We start from the raw sequence: 19,361 nt of genomic DNA, 5'->3' as shown, positions 1-19,361 counted from the left end.
TTTCCTTCAAAGCAGCTTGAACTTCTTCCTTCATCACCATAGGCTCTTGCTCATATGTTATTTCATTAAATTCTTCTGTATCTGCCAACTCCTTTTTATACAATGACTCAGTATATTCCTTCCACCTTCTTTTAATACTTCCTGGATCATTTAATATTCTGCCCAAAGCATCCTTCATTACAGCAACTCTAGGTTTGAATTTGTTCTTTAGTTCCTTGAGCTTAAGAAATGCTGAGTGAGTTCGGCCCTTTTGATTTTCTGGCTCTAGCTCCTCACACATTTCACTGTAGTATTTTGCTTTGTCATTCTGAGCTGCCTTTTGGAATCTTCTCTTCAGCTCTTTAGTATCTTGAATTCTTCCTTGCGCTTTGGCTTCTCTACACTCGCTAATCTTCAAAGTCTCTTCTGACATCCATTTTGGTCTTTTCTTCCTCTTCTGTCTTTGTAATGACCATATGCACTCTTCCTGGATGAACCTTTGACATCCTCCCACAACTCATCTGGTCTTCGCTCATTAGTGTTCAAGGCCTCAAACCTGTTCCTGAGATGATTCTGAAATTCAGGTGGTATGAAATCAAAGTCATATTTTGGCTGCTGTGGATTTGGTTTAATTTTCCTCAGCTTCAGCTTGAACTTGCATATGAGTAATTGGTGGTCTGTTCCACAATCAGCCCCCGGCCTAGTTTTCACAGCTGATATTGAGCTTCTCCAGCGGTTCCTTCCACAGATGCAATCGATCTGATTCCTATGCATACCATCAGATGAAATCCATGTGTATAACCTGCGTTTGTGTCTCTTATAAAATGTATTTGCAATGAATAAGTCATTGATTGTACAAAATTCAATCATTCCATCTCCAGCTTCATTCCTGTCACCAAGCCCATGTTTTCCAACTACTGATTGTTCTTCTCTGTTCCCAACTTTTGCATTCCAGTCACCCAATATTATCAATGCATCTTGACTGCATGTTTGATCTATCTCCGACTGTAAAAGTTGGTAGAAATCATCTATTTCTTCTTCTTTGGCTCTGGTTGTTGGTGCATATATCTGAATGATAGTGGTATTCACTGGACTTCCTTGTAAGTGTATGGATATAATCCCGTCATTCACAATGTTGTACTTCAAGATGGATCTAGAAAACTCGGACAGCCAAAAGACCTTGGTTTAAAATCAAGAAAGGTGTGCCTCAAGGCTGCATCCTTTCTCCATACCTTTTCAATCTGTATGCTGAGCACATCATTTGAGAAGCTGGACTAGATGAGTTGAAGGTGGCATCAGGAATAAAGGAAGATCCATTATGCAGAGGCATTATGCAGATAACACAACCTTGCTTGCAAAAAGTGAAGACAACTTGAAGCACTTACTGAAGATCAAAGATTAATATCAGGCATATCTTAGCATCAAGAAAACAAATATCTTTACCACTGGACCCACAGGCAACATCATAATAGGAGTAATGACTGAAGGTACTTATCAAAGATTTTCTTTTTTTTGATCTACAATTAACATCCGTGGAAGCAGCGGTTAAAAACACAAAGATACGTTGCACTGGGAAAATCTGTTGTAAAGGACCTCTTTAACACATTGAAGCAAATGATGACAAAATGTGTTTCTAAGCACGGTCGTCAATTTTAAAAGTGTACGGCAACATGTTAAAGTGCTAGGAGCAAGGATATCAGTTTAATGACTAAGGTGCACCTGATCCAAGCCATAGTATTTTCAATAGCTTCCTATGCATTGGAATCATGAGGATGGCACAGGACTGGGCAAGGTTCAGATCTGTTGCTCATATGGTCACAGACATAATGATGACCCCTAACAACAACAATATGCATCTGAGAGCTCGATAATGAGTAAGGAAGTCCGAAGAATTTTTAATTGTAATACTGGCAGAGAGTACTGAATATTTCACGTCTGTCAAAAGAACAAACCTGTGTTAGAGGAAGGTTAAGCAGAGTGCCCCTTAGAGGCAAGGACGGTGAAATGTCTCACATACTCTGGGCCTGCTGTCAGTCCTTGGAAAAAGACATCATGCTGAGGAAGGTTATCAAGAGAGAGGAAGAGCCTCAACAAGGTGGTGACCCAGTGACTGGAACAACGGGCTGGGGCACGGCAGAGACCATGAGGAGGGCACAAGAAAGGACGAGTTTTAGATCTGTTGTCCAGAGTTGCAATGAGTCACAGTTAACTCAATGGTACTTAACAACAACAGCCAAGAGAATGAAACACTCTGTCGTGGAAGTGTAGCCAGAGTGCTCCTCAGAAGCGAGGCTGGTGGGCTCTCCTGCACTCTGAGTGTCAGGCGTGGGCGAGGGGGGGCCCAGAGTGGGTGGCAGTCCCTGGATCAGGACACTGTGCTTAGAAAAGCAGATGTTGCTGTTGTTGTTGTTATGTACTATCGAGCGAAAACCAATTCACAGCTGACCCTCCAGCAGGTTTTCAGAAGCAGCTTCACTGCATGGGAAGACTGCCCATCCTTCTCCCACAAAGCTCCCTGGAAAAGTAGAGAGTTGGTGAAAAAGAGAAAAACCCTGAGCGAGAGGGACTGACACAGCGACAGCATCAAAGACCTAATAACACAGAGACTGCGAGGACGAGGACGTGCAGGACCTTTCGGTCTGTTGTGGATGGGGTGGATGGGAACTGGCACCTCAAGGCCTGGCAACCCAGCACTCCCCTTGGGCATTATCTGATTAACATCAAAAAGACCCTATTTCCAAACCAGATCACCCCACAGGCTTGTCGTTGTCAGGTGGCTCAGCAAGCTGTGACAATTGGCAAGGCCCCACAGGTAACCTTCAGGGAAGCAGATGGGCAGGTCTCTCTCCCTAGGAACTGCTGAGTCGTTCAAACAGGAGGTTCAAACTACAGTGAGGATTCAGGCCAAAGCTGGGAGAGGGGAGGACAGGGAAGAATTTCATCTCCAACAACCTTCCTCAAAATGACGTGCTGTTCTCCTAAGGGAAAGGTGAGTGGTTCGGATCCACTAGTCACTCCGGGAGAAAGATGTCAGCCTCAGAAACCCAAGTGGAGGGTGGTCCTGAGTCTGACCTGATGGCACTGAATTTGGCTTTGGTTGTGTAGCAACGCAGAAATGAACAGACTACAACAAATATTGGGAGAGGATGGGGGAAAGTGAATGTATGTCAAAGCTACATCTTTTATGCTGAGAAGTTAAAAATGACTTCAGCAACTCCCAGTTGTCATTTCCTAAAATACAAAAGGTTTTGGAAAGAGCAGGTTTGGTGGTGGCAGTGATGTTGAGGGGGAAAAAAATGACTAAAGATGACAGAAGACTAATCGCTGCCTTTCAACTGTGCTGCTGGAGGGGAGACCAAAGGTGCTGCCAGAATGCTCCTTAGAGGCAGAGAAGGGCAAACTTCATGTCACATACTTTGGCCATGTATGTTACCAGGATGGACCGATCCCTGGAAAAACGCACGATTCTGGGAAAGGTGTCAGAGAGAAGAGAGGAAGACCTTCAACAGGATGGACTGACACAGTGACTGTAACTAGGGGCTTTGGTGTATCGGAGATGGGGAGGATAGGGCAGGGCAGGGCCCCCACAAGTAACTGTCACCTCAATGGCATCTAACAACAGCAACAAAGTATTACTGCTAAAAATGAAAAAAGAAACAAGAAGTATAATCAAAAGAGCTGATGCTTAAGACGAAAAAGAGCCTAAGATCTAAAAGGCCAGAAAGGTTGCCTTGGCAAGGTGCCTGGTGGTGAGAGAAGGGGCCACCTGGGGGTGCAGCTAAGGGTGAGGGGAGAGAAGCCACCTGGGGGTGCACCTAAAGGTGAGGGGAGAGGCTGATCAGGGTGCGCCTGAGGGTAAGAGAAGAGAAGCCACCTGGGGGTGCCCCTGAGCGTGAGGAGAGGTTGACTGGGGGTATGCTGGGGTGGGAGGAGGTTAAGAAGAGATAAACCCCACAGCATCTTGGTCCAGCCAGCACTCTGTGAACAGGAGAGAGGACAGCCGAAGGGTGGAAAATTAAGAGAAAGTGGGGGCCATGCAGAGAGGAGGCACAGATCACAAGGCTACTCTGCTCCACTGTAGTCATGTGACCACAGACACCACCCAAACCAACCTCATGGCTGAGAGCCAGTAAGGAGTCCCTGGGTGGCACAAACGGTAAAGCACTGGGCTGTTAACTGAAAGGGTGCTGGTTCAAACCCACCAGCACGTCACAGCCCTGACAACCCTTTGGAGTGCAGCTCTACACTGAATCACTGTCACCGGGGGTCAGGAACGCCTGGCCAGAGCTGGTTTTGGTGCTCTGGTAAAACTCAGGCAGGTGTGGCCTTGGGCCTGATTTCGCTGACCTCTGCTTTGAAACACAGCCAGCATACTGGGGCCTCTGAGCTTGTTTTCACATTTTTAGCAACTTGGAAGTGGAAAAAGGGTATGAGGATTTGGGGAGAATGAAAAGAGATCCTACAAAGAAAATGAGTTTAGCTAGAACTGCTCAATAAATACGGTTCTTAGCATGGCCGTGGTCGGGTAGGCCCCTGACTCATGACAAGCCAAGCTCTAGCGGCAACACTTTGCCTGAAGCCTTGACAGCAGACTACCAGACACTAACACACAAGGCGTTCAGGGACTTTTCTGACAACAACCAGGCCTTCCTTCCTAGTGCATCTTAGTCTGGAGGCACCACTGAGACTCCAGCACCAAGCACTCCGGAGCTCCACCGAGCAGGCAGGCACTGCTGCGGTGCACCGGCCCGGACCTGAGCCCACGTCTCCAGAGCCGAAGGCAAGGACTCCACCACTGAATCGCCACTGTGCCCTTGTTGGTAGAGTGCTTTCCAAACAGCTGCCCTGGGTTATCAAACCAGCAGAGCAAACTCCTCTCACCGCTCTTCGTGTGGCATCTTTAACAAAAGAGTCAGGCTTTCCCCCAGGAGTCGTGAATACTGTGCCTGGTTATGGGCCCATCGCAGGAGCAGCCATCTCTTTCCCACATGGACGTCGACAAAGTGGCATTCACAGGATCAACAGAGGTTGACAAACTGATCCAAGAGGCTGCTGGGAAAAGCAACCTGAAGAGGGTGACCATGGAGCTGGGAGGAAAGAGGTCCTGCATTGTGTTGATGGACGCTGACTTGGACAGTGCAGTTGACTTTGCACACCATGGAGTCTTCCATCACCAAGGTCAATGTTGTATAGCTGCGTGCAAGCTTTTTGTGGAAGAATCAATTTACAATGAGTTTGTTCGAAGGAGTGTTGAGCGGGTTAAGAGGTATATTCTTGGCAATCCTCTGACCCCAGGAGTAAGCCAAGGCCTTCAGATTGACAAGGAACAACATGATAAAATAATCGACCTCATTGAAAGTGGGAAGAAGGGGCCAAGCTGGAATGTGGGGGAGGCCCCTGGGGAAATAAAGGCTACTTTATCCAGCCCACAGTCTTCTCCAATGTGACGGATGAGATGCGCATTGCCAAAGAGGAAATACAGTCCAGCAAATCATGAAGTTTAAATCTTTAGAGGAAGTCATCAAGAGAGCAAACAACACTTTCTATGGCTTAGCAGCAGGAGTCTTTACCAAGGACCTTGAGAAAGCTGACAGTGTCTGCTGCCCTGCAGGCTAAGACAGTGTGGGTGAACTGTTATTTGGCAGAGTCTGCCCACTGCCCATTTGGGGGATTCAAGACGCCTGGAAATGGATGAGAACTGGGAGACCCGGTGAAAATTTCCAAGAAAAAGCCATAAAGAAAACCACAAGAGTAGAAAGAAGAAACTTCAACTGCCAAGCATCTCCCAAAGTCACTAATATAGTGCAGTGTGCTTTTCTTGATTTCACTAAAGTGAATTTCATTAACATAACCAGACATCGAAAACCTGACATGTAGCTATTCCGAGTAATTTTCCTTTTGATATGTAGCCCCAATTTCTAGCATATATTAAATGGACACATTTAATGAATGATATCTTTGACTATACTAGTCAGAACAATTTTTCCTTTAGTAGAACATGTCAGGGTTGTAATTTTATAGTGGAGGACCAATTGTTTTTTAGCTTATTTCCTTTAACTGTTCTTTGAAGTACTTAACATGTATGTTGTTAACTGTCCAGTAAGGGGGCTCTTACTCCCAGTAGTTGTGCAATCATTGGTGTCTCTTGAAATGTTTATAAGAATGTGGTGTCTGTGGGTCAGATGAAGTACCTGAAATATTGAGGTGCAATCTGAATGTAAATTTCAATAAAATTATGTTAAAGAAAAGAAAAAAACCACATCAAAACAAACAAACAAAAAAAACCCAACCTCAAAAAAATAGCTGCCCTGGTCAGAAACTAGACTTACTGTCCTCCAAAGGGTAAGAAAAGGAAAGAAACGGGGGGAAGGTGAAGACTACCTCTGTAGCACGCATCAGGTCCTCCTAAACCATAATCCGTCCCGGGGTTCCCGTTTGTTCTTCGACCTGAGATTACCTGAGACACCACCACCAGGTACAGAGGCGCCCCCCCCCCACCGCCCCAATGGCTCTGCCAGTCGAAGCCCTTCATCCTTCACGTGTTTATGGAAGAAATATTCACTGTGCTTACCTAACACAGGAGATGCAATGATGACAGCCTCACCCACTCCTTACGAGACTACAGCACTGTCACCAAGCTCATCCCCAAATGCTCGCCAGCCCCTGCAGCACCTCCTCTCTCCTGATCCCCAGCACTGAGTTCCCAGCCCCCGCCCCATCAGCCCACATGCTCCATGAGCCAGGACGTCTGCTGAGGACATGAGGGAGGCCCTTCTGCTAACACTGTCAGGTGATGCAGAGGACAGAGAGGGTGAGGTATGTGGGAGGCGAGCCCCTCTCTGTGGGCCCTGCACCCTGAATTCTGAAGTCGGCATCTCTAATCACTGGAGCCCGTGAGCCATTTCCTGATTACTCATAAGTCTGAGAGCCCCCGGGGCGCAGTGGTTAAAGAGCACAGCTGCTGACCAGAGGCCGGCAGTGTAAACACACCCACTATCCAGAGAGAAGGATGTGGCAGACGGCACTGGTAACCAGTGAGTTTCAAAAAGCCCAGGCGGCCCCTCTGAAGTCGCTGGGACGGTGCCTACATCAGAACCGAGTCCGTGGACTGCTCTTGGTTTCACCTGCACCCTCCACTAAACCAGCCATGTGCTCTGGTGACTTGAGGGGTGGCACCAAGTCCTCTCACTTTTTCCTACAATTAACAGCAGAGGGGGAACATGGCCGCTAAAGCTCCAAGTGGAGGAGGAAGCGGAAGGGCCTCATAACGGGGGTGTCAGCCAGTGAGCAATGAGGGTCAGGGTGGGGACTCACCGCGTTTGGGCTTGGGGAAGCTGTCATGCAGCCAGAAGACCACCTTCTCCACGAAGTGCTGGATCTCACACTGCTCGGGGCCACGGACGAACACCGTCCAGTCGTGGGTGAAGCCCTCGGTGGTGGGCTTCTTCCGAAGTTGGGCGCGGTGTCCCAGCTCTAACTTGACCTGGACGGTGCACTGCGGGAGAGAGCAGGATGCAGTCAGCTCAGAGTGCACTACAGGCCGTGAGGCCACTTCCCACGGAGCAAATGTGATACACCCAGGCCACTCTTGCTCAAGTATGTCCCCAAACCCCCAGAAGGAAGACGGACAGCTCAGGGGTCGTCCAGTGCAGCCCACCTGTCACAGGTCACCAGGGCTTTTCTCCTGTGGAACCACTGGAGGTTTGGAACTGCCAACCTTTCTGTGAGTAGCCAAGTGTTTAACCCTAGCACCACCAGGGTTCCTCAGGCCTGTGCCAGTGCTGTAGATACACAGTCTCCCACCAAGTCCACCTCCACTGCCCCCTGGCCCCCTCCTCCAAGCCCGAGCAAGGCCTGCTCTCCATGCTGGTCCTCCAACCTGCCCTGCCCACTCAGCCTCACCCCCCAGTTCCGTCTGTCTGGGGTGCTCGTTCCCCTTCACCTGGCTGGCCCCCTCCTGGGATTGAGGGCTCCAAGGCCTCCCCAACCACCCACTTTGAAAGCCCTCCCACCTCTGTCACTCTGGATTGTGTCAGCATCTCAGACTTTATTGCTGTCACAGATCCATCATCTCACTAACTGTCCATCTGAACCACCTGCCACCAAGCCCACCCTGCCACCCTATGTCGTGACGACCCCACCCTGCCACCCTGTCTCCTGATGACCCCTCGCAGCGCAGAGCAGAACCAGGCCCCTTGGGTTTTCAGCGGCAGACTTCTAGGAAGCAGGACATCACCGCCTTCTTCAGAGGTGTCTCCGCGTGGACCCACAGCCCCAGCCTTTCCAGACAGCAGGCCAGTGCGCTAAGCATCTGCCCCTCTCTGTGTGTAACAGGAGCACCCCCGAGGCCAAGACTCCTCTTGAGAATCTTAGAAACAACTCCACACCCCCACACTGCCAGCGCCTCATGTTACAGATAGGGAACTGCTACGTCTCAAACCATCGGCCAGAGGTGAGAGGCATCTGGCACCCAGAGGCTGTTCACTTAGCCACCCCACCATCCTGCCACACTCGCCCCTTCATCCAAGCACAGCTGTTCCCCTCCATCCTGCCGCGTTCATTCCTTCTCCAAGCACGGCCACCCCGCCATCCTGCCACACTCGCCCCTTCATCCAAACATGACCGTCTCCCTCACCCTGCCGCGTTCACCCCTTCATCCAAGCACGGCCACCCCATCCTGCCACACGGTCGTCCTCCCTCACTTTACGGAGCTCCTCCTGCAAGACATCATCTAAACGAGCCACTTTCAATCCAGCTCCCAGTCAATGGAGACAAGTCTGCAGTCACCGGGGACAGGCCTGAGGAGTCAGTCCCTCCACGTTACACAGGAGGACACACCCTAAATATAACGTGACCCGCGCCAGCTCCATCCCACGGAGCACACTGGCCCTGCTGCTCAAAGCAGGCGCACCACCTCAGACCGGACCACAAGCAGGGCCTGGTGTTCTCACTGCTCTGGCCTGAGATAACGCCTGCACTTCTCACAGACAGGCCTCCTGTCAGTGTTAACTATAGGAAAGTTACTAAGTCAGACAGCGGCCGAGTCGTCACTTGTTTCTAATGCTCAGATAAGCAGGCTGTCTCATTCTTCTGCAGATCGCTAAGCAGGTTCAAACCATTGACCTCGGCTAGCAGCCAAGCATGTAACCACTGCACCAAGGTTCCTTCTAGGTGCTGCAGGGGATTCTAAACAAACGGCCAGCACCCCAAGATGCCCAGACCCTGTTCATTCCTGTCGGCCCTCGCTCCCTCTCCTCCAAGCCTGGGGGCCCTGGACTCAGGTCTCTGATCCAAAAGTCCCATTTCAAGTGCTCTCGTCTCAGGGCCTTACTTCCTGCACTGTTCCCCATCCCTCCACAAGCCCTGCAGATCTGGGGGAGTAGGGACGCAGTCTGCGTGTCTTTCATCGTACTGGAAGCCACAGCGCCCTCCAGGCACCAGTGTCACTGGAGTGCCCATCAGCCCACAGCAAGGAGCTGAGTCAGAGTCATGGCCACAAGGACCCCTCAACCATCCTCAGATCGAAGATCAAGTGGGGTCTGACTACTGTCTGATTATGATCTAGGGAACCCCTTACAGAAAAGTGTGAAACAGAACTTCCATTTGTTATGGAAACCAGAGGTACTGACTGGGCTCTTGGAAACTGAAGGCACCCCTGTTATCTACCACCCTGCAGGAATCTTTAAGCAGTTATCTTTAAACTAATCCAGAGCTTATTAGTTCAACTAAAGAATGTTTCCCTGAAGCAGTGTGTTCCTTGAAGGGACTATTTCTATGAGATCAGACTGACAACAGCAACCTCACAGCACAGTGGAGTAGTTTAGGGGGCAGAGTCAAGTTTAATGGTGGCGAAAACAACTTGAGCTGAGATAATGAGACAACAGAGGTCAAGGAAGCTGGTTGAACCATGACTGCAGAAAATGCTGAACAGGTGGATATTTCCCTCACAATCAGATAAAAGACTCAGGTGGTTCCCAGGTAGAGAGGAGCCTGAGAGCCAGATCTGCTGAGTGCTCAGCAAGCCAAGTCTAAGGGTAGGACAGAAAAGTCCCCCAGCAAAGGAACAAGACAACAAAGAGAGTGAGGAGAAGTGAAGGAGGGGCTTCAGGAAGAGCTGGGATCACAACAGAGACGATGGCCAACAGTGAGTGGACAGAGGAGATGGGGACATACTGTCAGAGAAAGAGTGCCAACGACCTGTTGAAAAAGGGGAAAAAAATACTACAAACGCTGGGAGGAAACAAGAGAGAAGGGCTGAAAAAAGGAGGTCACAGAGCCTGAAACGGGAGCGCTGGCCAGGGGTGAGGGAGGAGGAGGCTCTACTGACTCCAGGGACTGGGCTGTGGGGATGAGGATGAGGCAGTGGGGGCAGACAGCCTGAGTAAGGTGAAGGCAGAAACACAGAACACACAGGAGGGAACACCTACCCAAGGCACCTCAGAAGAAAGGCCTGGCAACCAGGAGCTAAAGGCCTGGACTAACAAGCATTACCAACAAAATCATCCACCAGCTTTAATCTGAACAGTGCTGCACACAGAGAATGCTCAAAACAAACCCCAAACAGTCCTTAAAACCCTCACCATGGAGCCGGCCCCCCTGTGCAGGGCAGGACTGCTCCATGGGGTTTTTAATGGCTGCGACCCCTGACAGCAGATCACTGAAGTGCCTCGGGGTGAATCTGAAACCTTAACCACATGCACCACTCAAAGGCTCTTCCAAAACAGCTCTGACACACTCACACTGGGTCCAAGACGCCTTCATAAGCATCTACGTTTCCACAGATGGGAGAAGACTGAACGGCAGGAGGTGACTGCTGAGAACTGATGTGAAAATTTTGCGAGCAAGGATCCTATGGGGATCTGATTGGTGCCCTCGGCGTTGCCACTGCACAACATCAAGCAAGTCTGTGACCCCACTGGAGACAGCAGAGCCCACGGTTTCCCTGACTGTACCATCCTTACAGGAGACGGCGTCCTCCTACCGTCGGTGGTGGGTCTGACCCACTGGCCTTGTGCTCACAGCCAAGCATGTTACCACTGCGTCACGAGGACTCCTTGTCAGGCCTTAACTCCTGCATGCTGAAATCGTCTCCCTGCAATCTGGTACTCTCCAACCCGGTTGCCCAAAGCTCAGTCGACGGGCTGGCACTTCCAAGTGCCTGGTGCTCTACCCTGGGCCAGACAAGTGGCAGGGCAGGTCTGTAAGACGCTGGAGACCACAGCGTCATCTGGGAGGGAGGGGGCATGGAGGCACCAAAACACGCTCCAGCCGGCCAGCGCCACAGCTGTGCCCTGTGGGTGAGTGCCAAACTCTGCCCGACACCCCCAGCTCAGGGTGTGTCATGGTTTCCATCAGTAAAGTCACCGTTCACATGCCCAGCACGCTCATGTTGGCGCAATACGACGCCGGGGGGGGGGTCCCCTCCCGCCAGCGCTGGAATCCTCGGAGGACGGAGGGTAACGCAGATGGAGACACTACTGAGAGACACTCACATGGGCAACGAGACACTCACGCTCTCTAACTGCCAGCCCAGGCCAGCTTCTCTGACAAGTAGACTCAGGTCACTTTTCAGCACCAAGAGAGCCCTGGTGGGGCAGCAGCATGTGGGTGTTGGAACCCATCCAACTGCTCTGCAGGAGAAAGCCAGGGGACCTGCTCCTGTAAACACTGTGTGGTCACTGGGTCACTGCTGTCCAGTTGGAACTGACTCTTGGCTGACCCTCCAGTGGATTTTCAGAGGCAGTAAAGCACTTGAAACCAAGTCCCTCCTTGAAGGCTAGCATTTTGAAGCTCTGCCTCACTTACTTTGGGCCCCTAGCCAGGAGAGATGGGTCCTTGGAGAAGGACATCATTCTCAGAAGGGTGGACAGACAGCGCAGGAGAGGGAGACCCCGGATGAGATGGATTGATACGGTAACTGGGCAATGGGGGTTGGTGTGTCAGAATTAGTGAGACTGGCTCAGGACAGGGAAGGGTTCAGAGCTGCTGTACAGAGGGTCGCTATACATCACGGGCAACTCAATGGCACATAAAAACAACATACTATGACAAGTTTGGAAGCAGGAGTGGCATCCAATTCCTAAATAACATGTCTCTGGAAACTCTCTGAACTTTGATAAATGTCAATAGTTGTAGAGGGGGCTTCAGGCCTTTTGTTCATAGGGTCACTAAGAATCATGCTTGACTCAAAGACAATCAACAACAACAACAAATCAACAGGAAAAGCTTGTCCATTTTTTGTTTTCTCCTGCGGAGGACTACTGGATTCAAACTTCCAGCCTTTGGGCTGGTAGTGCAAATCCCTGCTCACTAGGCCACTAGAGCTCCCAGCAGGGCTATAACCCAGCTCTATGGCAGTTCCGTCACACGAGTGGCTAAGCTGAAACAGACTCCAAGGCACCTCACAACTGCAGCAACAAAAGTCAATTCCGCAGCCAACGTCTGGGCCCCTCTCCTTTCTCTGCTCCTCCCGGGCTCCTTCCCCATCCGTTAGCGCCAAAGGATCCACGCACATCAGTTAGCTCTCTCCCTAGGAGGAACTCCCCAGGAGGAAGGGGTGCCTATGAAAGAGGGAGCAGACGGCTGGGTTAAGCCTGCTACTTCCCTGGGAGAAATGGTTCCCCGACTCGCCCAGCTGGCAGCCTGCTCCCAACAGCTTCTGAGAGAGGAGCACTACTGGCTGCACTACTGGGAAGGCACTGGTGGAACCTCTGGATTCAGGGCGGAAAGCTGCTGGACACCTGGCTGCGGTTAGCACCCCTTCCTGGCCCCTGTGGGCAGCACCTGGGCCAGCTCACTTCCCAACAAAAGCTCAGAACAAAGGGGAAAGTCTTGGGCTGTTCTGGAGCATGACCACTGGTAAGAGAGTGGTCAGATTAGTGTGCATGTCATCAGGGGACAGGACAGCCTGGGCAGAGGACGCCCGAGGCTCTGCCCTCTCTCCAAGCACCTGGAATCAAAGGACAAGAATCCTAAAGCTTGGTGGGCAGCTTCCCAGGCACTCTGGAAGTACAGCTCTCTCAGGAGGACCAGGTGGTACAGGCAGCTTTAACCCAGAGGCTGGGCGGCTGAGTACTCTCAGAGGTGCCTCAGAATATTTATGGCTCAGAAACCATGCCATTCAAATGGAGACTTGTCCATCAATGTTCATACTAGCGTTATTCATCATCGCAAGAACATGGAAACAGCCCAGATGTCCAAGCACAATCGAATGAACTGAGAAATTATGACACAATGGAATACTATGCAGCACGCAGGAGCAATGGTTTTGTAAATTATTAGCTAACTTGGTAGGGACTGGAGAGCATTATGCTGAGTGAACTAACTCAGTACCACAAGGACAAATAGCGTATACAACCACAATTGTAGAATGAGTATGAGGATCAGGAGGTAGAAGCAGAGGGATGGGGATGTGCAGAGGGAGGGAGATTAATCATGGAGCTGTACAATTTGATGGGTGAGGGACTGAGGGAAATTGGAAAAAAATCTGCTCTGGAAAACAATGTATTCAAATTTTGTAAATAAACGAGTATAATAAAACAAAAAAAAGGTGTCACTGGAAACCCCACAGAGACAGGCACACAATAGGTCCCCGTGACTGGGGGATGGATGAATGGGCAGGGGCTGGGGATGGTTGGTAAAGGTCTCTCCAAAGCCCTCAGCAGTTGCCAGCAGCAGCCTGCACCTGGCAGAGAAGGCAGCCTCCTCTCTATAGTCTAGCCCTCCTCCCCCTTTGTGGGAGTGGAGCCCACCTAAGTCCAGCTCCAAGATAGGTCTTTAACAGTGTCCATCTGTCAGACAGCCTCTGGATTTCTTAGGGAGACATCCCTCCAGTGACAGGATTTGCCTATTACCACATGGCAGTCAGGCCCAGAGTCCGACCCCCTGACCATTCAGACAACCCCTCCTCCTGGAAGAGTGTCCTGAAGAGTCCTTGCCACCTTGGTCCCCGCCCCCCAGAAATCCTGTGAGTGATAGCCAAGCAAGACTAAAAACAAGACTCTTCACAGAGCCATCCCACAGACCCACTCAGGGACTCTTGGGGCAGACATCCCACCCAGGAAAGCTGAGGCTGTCTCTGTCTGTCCCTGAGGGCAGAGGTGGCCAGCATCCCTGCCTCTTTGTGGACCCATCTGCCCTCTGCTCCAGGGCACAGGTTAATGATAAAAGGACTGGAAGGGGCGCAGAGCATGTGTAGATGCAAACGCAGCTCCAGCCTTCAGAGTTTGCAGCCTCCTGGCAAGGCTGCCCCTCATGGAGCTGCTTGGAGAGGTTATGAGATGCCAGGCAGGTACACAGCAGTCACACCTGGTGCACAGAGGGCAGGTGCCTCCCAGGCTCTGGGCAGAGCAGGGGTGCAATCGTGTGAGTTTCTAAACGTGCGTGACCCCAAGCAGCACCTGGGGCCAGAACAGGTATGAATGGACATGGGGTGAAGGGTGGGAGTGGGCGGGTTGTTCCTCGTCACTTTCACTTAACAATGAGGGAAATTCACAAAGCTGGAAACTGAGGGTAGTGAGGAACAGGACACTGGCCCCTGCCTTCAGCACCTCCTAACATGACAGTCTAAGGAAAAATGGGGGAAGGGGGACCATTGAGGCGATAGCTCTGTCACTGGAGGCAGAGAATCTGGTCACCTCACCACTGTGAGCAGCTCCGAGCTTGCAAATGAGGCCCGGAGAAAGACTGCCCATTCCACCAGGCCTTGGCACTGTTCTGGGTTTGCCTTTTCTGAGTTGGTTCTGACTCACAGAGACCCTCCAGAACCGAGGAAGACCACCCTCACCTCACAGTGTTCCCCAGAATGTAAATCTTTGCAGACTGCCACCTTTCTCCTCCAGGGCCTTGGTGGGTTCACACTGCCGACCTTTCAGCCATCCATCCAAGGTTTAACTACTGCACTACCAGGGCTCCTATCATCCAAACCTTAAGTAGGGCCTTTTTTCTGGATCATACAGTTAGTATGCCTGACTGCTAACTGAAAGGTCCTAGTCTACCCAGCAGTGTCTCAGCAGAAAGGTCTGGTGATCAACTTCTGAACAATGAGCCACAGAAAACCCCATGGTGCACGATTACGCCCAGACACACACAGAGCAGGCTGCCAAAAGACAGAACAGGTACTGGACCCAACGTCCAGTTCACACTCTCCGAGGCCGAGGACCATTCACTCCACAAAGGCAGGGCAGCGGAACAGGCTTCTCAGGCACCGAGCACCACTTTCCAGCCCCCTCCGCAATCCCCAGGCTCAGTTTCCCCCTCCCAATGATCCTTCCTCAGTGCTCTCTGCATCGGCTCCAATCCTTTCCATGCCCACGCCTCACCATCAGCGCTGGAGATAAACCACACCTCTCACGGACATGACCCTCCAGGGGACAAAAGAGCTCACTCCCCACCACCCCAAAACCTGACCCCCACATATAACCAACTAGGCTGTACAGACGTGGAGGAGGAGGGGGAAAATGTGTAGGTTAGGGTCAAAGGCAAAGGAAGAGCTGGCAAGCTGAGAGCCCACAGCACCACGTGAAATCCCGCAGGTGAGCTCAGCTGAAGTTGGATAGGGAGTGACCACAGGGCACTGAGTGGCGACGCCTCACAAGTCAGAGGGCATCTGGGGAGTGAAGTGGGCACTCACAGTACAGCAGTGACCACAGGCACTGAGGGACGACACCTCACAAGTCAGAGGGCATCTGGGGAGTGAAGTGGGCACTCACAGTACAGCAGTGACCACAGGCACTGAGGGACGACACCTCACAAGTCAGAGGGCATCCGGGGAGTGAAGTGGGCACTAATACTACAGCAGTGACCACAGGGCACTGGGAGACGACAGTAAAGCAGGCTGTGGCAGGCTGGAAGGGGTTTCTGTATACAAGTTTCTCTGGTCCTCAGAGCCAGCTCGCTGACCTGGTCAAAGGCAGCCTTCTCCTGGGCTCTAGGGGATATGTCCCATCAGGACAGGACAGCACCCCTCAACCTCTCTCACACTCACATGCAGACACGGCAGGGGAAGGGGCATCAGACGGGTCCACGTTTCCCTCCTGGAGACCAGTCTCACTCACAAACACTTCTGCCGGCACTGTCCCCGAGAAGACCGTGCAATGCTAGGAACGCCTTCTGTCTGCGCTGTCTGCTAAGATGCTGGTGGCCACATGTGGCTAACGAATGCTTAAGATGTGGCCGGGGAGCCCGAGGGACCAACCGTTTAATGCTGCCTGATTTACATTTAAACCAACGTGTGCTAGTGCTCAGTGCCAAGCGGTGGAGCCTGGCGGTCCACTTGTCCGGCGGCCCATCTAAGCAAGACCTCCAGCTTCCCCAGGTGGGCATGGCCCATCGCCAGCTAGTCTCATCCTTCCACTCACAGAAAGGAGAGCTGCTCCAATGACACTCCATGCTCAGCTTCTCCCTGAGAGTTTGAGGGTTCAAGTCCACCCAGAGGCACTTCAGAAGAAGGGCCTGATGACCTGTTTCTCCCAAAAATCAGCCACTAAAAACCCTATGGAGGAGAGCTCTGCTCTCACATGTGGGGTGCCAGGAGCTGTCAGCAACTGTCTCGAAGTCCAGCTCAACCAGCACCTCACAGGGAAAAGAGGGTGCTTCTGCCCCAGACACCATGCCAGTACTAAAGGGTGGGCTGAGGTCAAGGTGACGCTCAATGCTCCATGGTTTTGGACAAGGGATGGCCTTTGTTTCGAGGGACACTGGAGGAGCACTGTTTTGTTCTTCACTGTGCAGTTAGAGGGGAAAGCTCTCTGCAAACCCACCATCCACGGCTACAAACTCTCCTGACTCCTCAGAGAGGAGGGGGGTGCAGAAAATGTTGCCCGCTTTCCTGCCCTCTGCCCCAGTTCTGTGCCACAGGCAGGCAGCATGCGCAGGGGTGGAGAGTACTTCTGCCCCAACTTGAAAGCACATAGTCACACAACACTTTATACCAGAGTCAGCTCAGAGGTGCCAGGGGCCAGAAGCTACCAAAGTGTCTGAGCTAAAGAGAGTCCAGAGGCTGTGCCCACAGCCCACCCGGCCTTCCCAGGAGGAGGAAGAAAGGACTCTCCCAGGGGGGACATTGGTGTCGGGGGAGGGGGCAAGGAAGGATCTGGACACTGAGCAGGTCTGGACAAAAATGATACCCAGGGTCCGATCAGGAAGCCCAAGGGTCAGAATTAGCTCCAGGCTTCCAGATCGGAGGGACTGCCCTGGAGCACTGGGTGCTCTAACCTCGGCCAGGGAAGGAGTTAGAGCAGAGTTCCTGAAGTGCTGGGTGCTCTAACCTCGGCCAGGGAAGGAGTTAGAGCAGAGTTCCTAAAGTGCTGGGTGCTCTAACCTGGGTTAGGGCACGAGTTAGGGCAGGGGTTCCTGAAGTGCTGGGTGCTCTATCTTGGGTCAGGGCACGAATTATAACAGGGCTCCTGGAGGGCTAGGTGCTCTAACATGGGCCAGACAGGAGTTAGAGCAGGGCTCTAGGAGTGCTTAGTGATCTAACCTGGGCCAGGGCAGGAGTTAGTGCAGGGCTCCCGGAGTGGTGGGTACTCTAACCTGGGCCAGGGCAGGAGTTAGAGCAGAGCTCCTAGAGTGCTGGATCTCTAACCTGAGCCAGGCAGGAGTTAGAGCAGGGCTCCAAGAGTGCTTAGTGCTCTAACGTGGGCCAGGGCAGGAGTTAGTGCAGGGCTCCTGGAGTGCTAGGTGTTCTAACCTGAGCCAGGTAGGAGTTAGGGCAGGGCTCCTGAAGTGCTGAGTGCTCTAACTTGGGTCAGGACAGGAGTTACAGCAGGGTTCCTGAAATGTTGAGTACTCTAACCTGGGCCAGGGCAGGAGTTAAGCACAGGGCTCCTGGAGTGCTGGGAAGTTAGAGAAGGGTCCCTGAAGTGCTGAGTACTCTAACCTGGGCCAGGGCAGAAGTTAGAGCAAGGCTCCTGGAGTGCTAGGTGCTCTAACCTGAGCCAGGTAGGAGTTAGGGCAGGGGCTCCTGAAGTGCTGGGTACTCTAACCTGGGTCAGGGCAGGTGTTCAAGCAGAGATCCTGGAGTGCTAGGTACTCTAATCTGGGTTAGTGCAGGGCTTCTGGAGTGCTGAGTGCTCTAACCCAAGTCAAGCAGAAGTTAGAGCTGGGCTACAGGACTTCTGAGTACTCTAACCTGGGTGAGGCAGGAGTTACAGCAAGGCTCCTGAAGAGCTGAGTACTCTAACCTGGGACAGGAGTTAAAGCAGGGCTTCTGGAGTGCTAAGTATTGTAACCTGGGTTAGGGCAGGAGTTAGAGCAGGGCTCTTGGTGGACAGAGCCTGCACATGCCAGTGGAGGAAAGCAAGGTGAGGGTGTGTAGAGAAAGTTGGAGCCCACCATGAGAAGATGTCTGAGATGAGAGAAGCAGACTGGGGAAGAGATCTGGACTTGGAGGAAAATGGGGAGGCATGTGAACTGGACTCCCAAGGCCTAAGCTAAGGTGAGGAACAGATGTTTGATGTCTGAGGGAGAGGCCAGGGAAGCCAGAGGGGGCTGAGGCCCTGCGAGCAGGATGGATCCCTCCAGAAAGGGCAGCAGGCTGGGGGACCCAGAAGTCCAAGAAAGCAAAGGTCGGGGAGGGCAGGACTGCTGACCAGAGGGGACACACTTGGGCCAGGATCCTCAGACACCAGCAGAGTGGAAGCCAGGAGCGGAGGAGGAGGATGTGGAAGTTCGGGCTGGGCTAGGGTTTGTGGGTGCAGGCTGCAGATCTGGGCAAAAACTGAAGGAAAACGAGGTAGGAGGTTCTGGGTCCTGGGAGCTTGGGGGACTTGGGGCACAGACCAGGGGAAAAAAGGTACACCGGCCAGCCCTGGATCCAGAAAGGGAGGGACGCTGGCCGGGTCTGAGGGTCCCCGATGGGCTAAGAGAACGAACGCGGGGCTAGGGTCCCCAAGAGGGGCTTGAGCCAAACTGGGGTGTCTGAGAAGGGTCAGAGGGGACGTGGCCTGTGAGTCACAGAGAAGGGTCCCGGGGACACTAGGCTGGTGTAAGAAGGGTCTGAGCCGGCCTGGGGTCGCTGAGATGGGTCCCAGGAGATGCAGGCTGGACTGGAATCCCCAGCACGAGCTCAGGGGGCTTGGTCCAGGCCAGAGTTCCAATGGGTGCCCAAGGGGGGGGGTGTGTGTGCACAGGACGGGGTCCCCGAAAAGGGACTGAGGGCCACGCAGCGGGGGAGTGTCCACCATGCAGGGATCCCCAAGAAAGGTCAGAGGTGAAGTGGGCTGGCTCAGGGCTGGAGGAGCTAGAAGACAGGCAGGGGTCCCAGAGAAACGAGTGTGGGGGGTCTAGGATGGTCGGGATTCCGAAGGGCGCCCAAGGCGGGTGGGGGTCGGACCGGGGCCCCCCCCCGAGATGGGCCTGGAAGGATGTGGGCCGAGTCCGAG

At 52.4% G+C, this 19,361-nt stretch overlaps 1 protein-coding gene and 1 pseudogene across 1 annotated transcript in view; one reads left to right on the top strand and one right to left on the bottom strand.

The window, feature by feature from the left end:
* Nucleotides 1-8,290, bottom strand: part of MLLT1 (myeloid/lymphoid or mixed-lineage leukemia (trithorax homolog, Drosophila); translocated to, 1) — a 58,498-nt gene extending 50,208 nt beyond the window's left edge. Inside the window, exons 1-2 of the mRNA XM_006896425.1 lie at nt 8,216-8,290; nt 7,294-7,474 (exon numbers count right to left, since the gene is read on the bottom strand). Of these exons, the coding sequence (XP_006896487.1) occupies nt 7,294-7,474; nt 8,216-8,290 (256 nt within the window). The remainder of the gene's footprint in view (nt 1-7,293; nt 7,475-8,215) is intronic.
* Nucleotides 4,491-5,716, top strand: LOC102867628 (annotated as a pseudogene).
* Nucleotides 8,291-19,361: the final 11,071 nt, after the last annotated feature.

The sequence above is a fragment of the Elephantulus edwardii genome, unplaced genomic scaffold, assembly GCF_000299155.1.
Source record: "Elephantulus edwardii isolate Elephantulus edwardi_28Jun2011 unplaced genomic scaffold, EleEdw1.0 scaffold00185, whole genome shotgun sequence".
Classification (NCBI taxonomy): domain Eukaryota; kingdom Metazoa; phylum Chordata; class Mammalia; order Macroscelidea; family Macroscelididae; genus Elephantulus; species Elephantulus edwardii.
The sequence above is the reverse complement of the archived record's forward strand: the minus strand, read 5'-3'. Positions and strand labels throughout refer to the sequence as shown.